Source organism: Montipora capricornis, chromosome 6, assembly GCF_036669925.1.
Source record: "Montipora capricornis isolate CH-2021 chromosome 6, ASM3666992v2, whole genome shotgun sequence".
NCBI lineage: Eukaryota > Metazoa > Cnidaria > Anthozoa > Scleractinia > Acroporidae > Montipora > Montipora capricornis.
In genome coordinates this window covers 29,467,241-29,474,696 of record NC_090888.1, presented here as the reverse complement: position 1 = coordinate 29,474,696, position 7,456 = coordinate 29,467,241, and the positions used below count along the sequence as shown (strand labels likewise).

The following is a 7,456-nucleotide window of genomic DNA, read 5'->3' as shown; positions in this document are numbered from 1 at the left end:
CTTGACCTTGACAGTGAACATGAAAGTGAGGATGATTCAGAAGACGAGTGGAGTGACTTTTCCGACCTATCGAGTGGAAATGATTCGTCGGACATGTCTGGGGAGGAATCGCCTAGCAAAGGACAGAAAGATGTAAGGAGGAAAAAGGTACCAAAAGCCAGAAACAAACAGGGGAATGAGTCCAGTAAAGAGAAAAGGAAAAAGAGTTCTGGAAAATACCTTTCTAACGACGACGTAAAAAGGCTGGAGGAGACTCTTAAGTCTTACGTTTTGAGTGCACAAACACATTGCGAAAATGAATTAAGAAATGAAAAATCATTGTCAATATTTCCAGTTCGCAAGCAAATGGTGTCCACCCTACTCAATAGCGACACGATCAGGGTAATGTTTGTGAAGCTTTGTCGGGATATTTACTCCAAAATAATTAAAGCTTTCACCGAAATATCTAGCGCTAAGGTGAAAAACAGTGACAAAAGGGCTTCGTTTTCAGTTATTTGTTCCCAATTGTTGTTGACGGTGGAGGAATCAGAAGTCTGGAGAAACATGAAAAAGATAATTGTCACCACCATTCAGTTGCAGGAGAACGAAACAGACGAAGTCAACTTTCATGCTGCCGTTGTTCTTAACACCATCTACTGGGCACTTTACGAAAATTTTCACAGCGCAGTCATGCAAATTAAGATTGACACTGACAAACGGAAAACCCAAACAAATGCAAGTGAAGGCGCAGACACTGTTGTCGATTCCGACTTTGTGGACGTTGCTACAGTATCTGGGGCGGCGCTGCACAAACTACGGAAAGGAAGAGAAAAGATTGTTAATGGGCGGAAAGGAGCCAGGAGAGTTTCAGAAGCGACAAAGGAAAATTATGCAGCCGAAGTTAAAATTATGTCTGAAATGGTCTGTTCTGCAGAGGGGAAAACATCTTTGCCATTGGGTCTAAAAAGGTTGGACGAGGGAAAGTTGACTTTCTTCAATAGTAAGTTTACTGTTGTTTTGTTAACGTTAGATAAAAGAATAAGAGAAATGTTGACTGAAAAAAATCTGAAGAGATATCCAAAAAACCTTATGAAGCTGACAAAACAATCGGTTGCTTTAGACGAGGAGCTACAAGAGTTTTTTGGCAGCATCAAAAAGGGCATGCACAGCACCATTTGAAGAGATTAGGGCTTGCTCCATATGGCAAGAGCTAGTAAAGAGAATATGTAATACCAGATTTAAGGAATTCTATAGTGCTCAAGAAGAGAAAAAACTGATTCAGGAGGGCAAAGTCGTTTCAGCCGACCAAAGCTTGAGGGACAAGCTGAAAACTTACAGTGTCGATAAGCGTACTTAATTAATTAAGGATGCTTAATAATATGATCTTACAAACTTAATTACGCTTTCTTCTCGGCAGCAGACCAGTTCAAGTGGTCTCTTTGTGATAGTTTATACTTAGGGCAACGTCAGCTTGCCTTATATAATATGACAAGTCTCGTTTTTACTGAAAAACAATAGTAAGTAATATAACAAAAGAATAACCAAAGTGACAGCTTGAAGAGGTCTTTGATCTTTTTATTGAGACCTGTACTCAGCTTATCAGGTACATTGGTACTCCAACTCAGTAACTGTTAGAGCTGCAGAAAAATTAACCAAAAAAATGTGTCTGAGTGATAGAATAATGTTATTTTGAACTTGAAACTTGCACTCAATATATTGTATGAATTCAATGAAAGACCCATCAAAGGACTGCATGTCTTTATAGCACAAAGACATAATTAATATCTATAGTTCTCAGGTATGGCTCAAGTTTTGTAAGTTACATGCACACCAGTACATACCATTTTAAATATGTAATAAATAAAGGATCAAGAAAAGTTTTTAATATGTGCAGTCAAATGACTTTAAAAGACTATTTATAACAATTAATATATTTTGGTGTCACATTTTCTTGTTCCTATGTAAATGGTGACCAATGACTAATGCCAAAGTGCAGCCAGCTTAAAAAAGACACAGCATTTCATTAAAAAATTAAAATTCCAGGCTGAAATGAGATTTTATGACAAGAATTGTTATCTACTAACAAAATGAAATGCTTGGAGGAGAAATCAATTTACTTCAACTTCAGCCACACAACAGTTTTTAACTGTACTGAATGTACTTTTTTTCTGAAATGACAGAGGCACATTATCTGTTGTACTCCACCCAAGTGATTTGGGCATACTGTATCGAGGTGCTGTAAAACTTCTGGTATGTCTTGGCTAGCCACAATATTAACTCGTTTTCTTTGGATGGTAGGGAATGGGAAAGTATACACCCATACTGTAAATGCCTGTGGCTATCAAAAATTGCACATGCCCCTTTTTCCCAAACTAAAATTACTACTGTCCTCCCAACAGACACAAAGATGCCAACTGATTTCTGTTTCATGCTTGCCCGTTCCCTGACATTTGAAATGACATCCTGGAAGTTATTACCAGTAATAAAAAAATCTTTGGGATCCTCATAAGAAAGGAGGTGTTGATCATCTCCAACAGAGCTGAATGCATCTTCTACATCAAGCCCACCAACTCCTGCAGCAGAAAAGCATTCATCAAAGATTTTATTGCCCCCAGAAATACTTGAAACCACATGACCAAACCACCCCTCTTCAAGAACTTTCTTTGGTTCACCAATCAACCCAGAGGAGAACTTAAAACCCATTACAAGGGCTATTAGGGTGCATGCAGAGCTACCTTGCCTACCCTGAAAAGTGCTTTGAGAAATTTGGGAGGGAAAAATAAATTCTTTAACACCCTGATAACCATAAGGAACAAAATGTGCCATGATTTCAATGTAAGGCTGTTGATAAACAGTGTTCAATGTGGACACATTTGTAGGGCCAGATATAAGGACCTCTTGGTCCCTGTAGCCCTTCTGATCATGACTTGTGGCTCTAGCAGTGACCTTCAGCTCCTGTCTCAACTGAACCCTTCCAAGAGATGACCCATAATTCCCTGCACTTAGCCTTTAATAACAAATTAGTTTTGAAATTCAATCAATGCGAAGACACCTGGCTTTTTGTAAAGTTGCCAAGTAGCGTGACAATGCCCCTTAAAGGGCTTAGTAAACAACTAATCCTAACTCACATTCAAATATATGAATTTCAATAATAATAATTATAATGATAATGTACTATAACTTTTATTTATATTTATAACATAGATAGGACCCTGCGCGCGCTCTCTGATTGGTCAAAAACCTATGTTTTATCAGAGTATAAAACATCGAAAAAGCGTGTTTTATCGTTTTGCGCGCGTAAAATCTATATCATAAAGCAAATGAAGAAGCCTAAGCCGTGTATTACACTGTGATAAAACACTCCAGTCATTTGAGAACACTCGAGAAATGTAGAAAACACTCGCCTGCGGTTCGTGCTTTCCACATTTCCCTCGTGTTCTCAAATGCCTGTCGTGTTTTATCACAGTGTAATACACGGCTTAGGCTTCTTTATTTGTTAAATAATTCATCAAATCTTTTCACTCGCACGCAATTGGTTTAAACACGTCACTTGACCGAATATCACCCAGCTAAAACTGGGGGATATCCGAGAATATCCCCCAATTGTCAAAACAACTCGCGTTGCGAAAAATATTTGAAGGATAATAAACATGAAAGCCTCCATTTGGGGCGAAAATATTCTCGGGTATTTGTCCTTGGACATTATCCATTCCTCGAAGCTCATAGTTTTCCTCAAGCTGTGCTCTCCGAAAGCTGTTCGCTTCTCGGAGCAGATAATGTCCGCAGACAAATATCCTAGAATATTTTCGCCCCAAATGGAGGCTACTGTTTATATATACTATTGCCCCATCAAAGGGAACACTTGTCTTCCCTCCAAGGACCAGGAGGGATGTAGTTTGATCTTTTAAATGCACATTTAAAAAATAGTAAACAAGATAATGTTAAAGTGCCTATAACCCCAAAATATTTTTTTCGCTTAAATAAATCTTTGCACCTGTTCGAAACAAACTGCACCTTTTAACTTTTTTATAGGCTGTAAAAGTTACGAAATCTAGCCATCATCTGTTGCATGACCGAGCTAGTAAGGGGTATGGGTCTATTCCTGGGTTGACGTCACAGACTGATTTACATCGTATTAAGTCTTTGTAAACATGCACGCAAATAAGTTTGTGACATCAACCCAGGAATAGACCCATACCCCTTACTTGCTCGGTCGTGTTACAGATGATGGTCAGATTTCGTAACTTTTACAGCCTGTAAAAAGTCAAGATTAGGGCTAAAAAGGTGCAAAAAGGCGCAATGCTTTTCAAACAGGTGCAAAGAGTTATTTAAGCGAAAAAAATATTTTGGGGTTATAGGCACTTTAATAAACAAGTTAATCTTTATTCAGCAATACCTGCCATGCTAAAAACTTTGCTGCACGTGCTCGTTTGGAGTTGTCAACATACTCTGCAAAGATTAAAAGGAAAACTTAGATGTAACCCAGTTTGTCACCCCAAAAAGTTAGGCGTGAGGAATCAGATCAAGGGGAAAATTATTGTAAATATACATACACTGTGTTACGAAAAATAGTATTGCGTGACAAGCGTTACTGTCTAGAAGCTTTGCGAGAGTTCGTAGTTTGTTTATATTTAGGTTTGTACGTAAGCGTTTCTAAATCGGTGTGTTTTGTAATCTTTCTATAATTAGAGTGATTACTAATTTAGAAAGTTCTAGAAGTTTATTGTCAGAGTATATAAGTAGACGAGTCCAAGCGGAGTGTTTTTCTAACTAGTTTTTCACAAGCGAAGAGTTGGCGTTGGCCGTGTTTAGTCAAGTGTGACAGAAGCTGTGTGCATTCAAGTTGGCGGAGGCCGTGTAAGTTTATTCAGTACGTGTTGTTCAGAGTTTTACTTCGTGGAAACTACGTTCATTCTTGGAATAAATCTTCTTGTTGTTGTTCCGACAACCCTGCGTTCAGTTTAGTTGCAAACTACCTTTCCTCAAAACGTTCGAACTCGTAACATTGGGGGCCTGTCCGGGAGCTGAATTCATTTGTTTGCTGACTACAGAAACCAGGAAAGGACAATTCAAGAAGGAGTTACGCCTAGAGTAAGAAGAACTGTACAAAGAGAGTATATTGTGTTTTTGTTGTGAAATACTGCTATGGACATGGAAAAGCTTTTGCAGATGGGAAAAGAATTTGGATTGGAAGGAGAAAAGCTGCTCGAGTTTGTAGAGAAGCAACAAAAGATAGCGGAAGAAAAAGAAGAGAAGCGTAGACAGTTTGAAGAAGAACGAAGAAAGGAACAAGAAGAAAGAGAAGAGAGACGTCGAATGCTTGAGGAGGATAAAAGAAAGGAAGAGGAAGAGAAGGAGGAAAGGCGCAGAAGGGAAGATGAAGAGAGAGAAACTAGGCGACAAGAACGCGAACTAAGAAAATTGGAGATGGAAGCCGAGCTGTTGAAACAGAAAGAGGCTATTGAAGCGGCAAAAAGAGAACACGAGTTGGAGATTGCACGTTTGGCTGTGGAGAATGCTGACGGGCGTCCTGAAGTAAGAGAGGATCGGGTTAAGGCACCTAAACTCCCCTCGTTTGTTGATGGTAAAGACGATTTGGACGCGTATTTGCAGAGGTTCGAGAGATTTGCGGAGACGGCTAAGTGGAAAAGAGATGGATGGGCATCGAAGCTCAGTGCTCTGTTGTCTGGACGGGCACTAGAAGTGTATTCACGTCTATCGGAGGATGCAGCTAAGGATTATGACAGGGTAAAGATTGCGTTAATGAAGAGATATGACCTTACCGAAGACGGCTATCGTCGAAAATTTAGAGCATCCAAACCAGAAGTTGACGAAAGTCCGGAGCACTTTATTGTGCGACTGGACAGATACCTGTTACGTTGGCTAGAGCTTTCGGATACTGCGCAATCCTTTGATGGTCTTAAGGACTTGATCGTGAAAGAACAATTTATTGACTCTTGTCCTAAGGATTTGGCAATTCACCTGCGAGAAAGGGCACCTGAGACTCTAGCAAAGATTGCGAAGATCGCTGACCAGTACTTGGAGGCTCATGGTAAACATTTGTTCAGCTCAGCGGGCAGAAAGCCAACAGTGCAGCCTGAGAGGGACGAAGCCAAGAACATGCAGATTAATCCACCAGCTCTGCATTGCTTTAAGTGTAACACTCGAGGTCATAAAGCTGTCAACTGCCCAACCCTAACAAGAAAGTGTTTCCTATGTGGTAAGCAGGGACATGAGGCTAGAAACTGTCGATCAGGTGGACGCAGATCAGGAGGACAAAGTAGGGATGGTAACCCTGTGCAGCGTGGTCAAGTGAGTGCCAGTTGTCTAGTTCAACCACCTGAGGTTAAACCTACTGTTGAAGAAATTAAGGCCTGCATTAAAGATGATAAGTTGCTGTTAGCCTGTGGTAAGAAGATTCCATTGTTGAGTAGTGCTTGTGTTGAACCGTTGACTGGAGTGAGAAGTAAAATGCCTGTCGTGAAAGGTAGAGTTGGAGAGAAGCCTGTTGATGTCCTGAGAGATACTGGTTGTAGTGGAATTGTAGTAAAGAGGGACCTTGTGTCTGAGGATCAGTTTACTGGCGAATTTAATGTTATGCTGCTAATTGACAATACGGCAAGGAAAGTTCCCATCGCAAAGATTGATGTTGACACACCTTATCTCAAGGGCCAAGTGGAAGCGCAGTGTCTTCCCGATGCTGTTTATGATTTGATTATTGGTAATGTACCAGGCGCAAGAGCCGCTGACGACCCAGACCCAAGCTGGCAAGTTCCTGTACAAGAAGCTTGTGCTGTAACCACAAGAAGTCAAGCTAAGGAAGCTGGAGAACATATTCCGTTGAAGGTACCAGATACTAAAGAAGGTCCTGTAGTTGATAGAGAAAAGCTCAAGCAGATGCAGCGTGATGACGAGAGCCTACAGAAATTTTGGGAGAAAGATGATGTAGTTGTGAGAGGCCAGGCTGAGATTTCATTTGAAGTGAAAGGTGGAGTTCTGTACCGTGTCTACAAGCACCCCTATGTGAACGGAGGTAAACCCCTGAAGCAGGTTATGGTTCCTGTGCAGCTGAGAGGTCGAATAATGGAACTAGCGCACGGATCGATCATGGGAGGTCACATGGGAATAAAGAAAACGACTGATAAGATTCAAAGCGCGTTCTATTGGCCAGGCATTCAAGGGGACGTGACTCGTTATCGCAAGTCCTGCGATGTATGTCAGAAGACAGTTAACAAGGGTTCCGTACCGAAGGTTCCCCTAGAGAAGATGCCATTAATTGACAAGCCATTTAAGAGAGTAGCAATCGACCTGGTTGGACCTATTGTTCCCCCGAGTGAGGACGGTCATAGATATATATTGACATTGGTCGACTTCGCAACTCGTTATCCTGAAGCTGTCCCGCTGAAGAACATTGATACTGAAACTGTGGCGGAAGCGTTGGTGGATATCTTTAGTCGTTTGGGAGTGCCTGAAGAGA

The 7,456-nt window shown here is 40.8% G+C and overlaps 1 protein-coding gene across 1 annotated transcript in view; it reads right to left on the bottom strand.

Moving 5' to 3' along the window:
* Positions 1-1,571: 1,571 nt before the first annotated feature.
* The window catches only part of LOC138050423 (uncharacterized), a 10,107-nt gene continuing 4,222 nt past the window's right edge, over positions 1,572-7,456 (bottom strand). Inside the window, exons 4-5 of the mRNA XM_068896752.1 lie at positions 4,376-4,428; positions 1,572-2,552 (exon numbers count right to left, since the gene is read on the bottom strand). Coding sequence (XP_068752853.1) covers positions 2,532-2,552; positions 4,376-4,428 — 74 coding nt within the window. The 3' untranslated portion in view covers positions 1,572-2,531. The remainder of the gene's footprint in view (positions 2,553-4,375; positions 4,429-7,456) is intronic.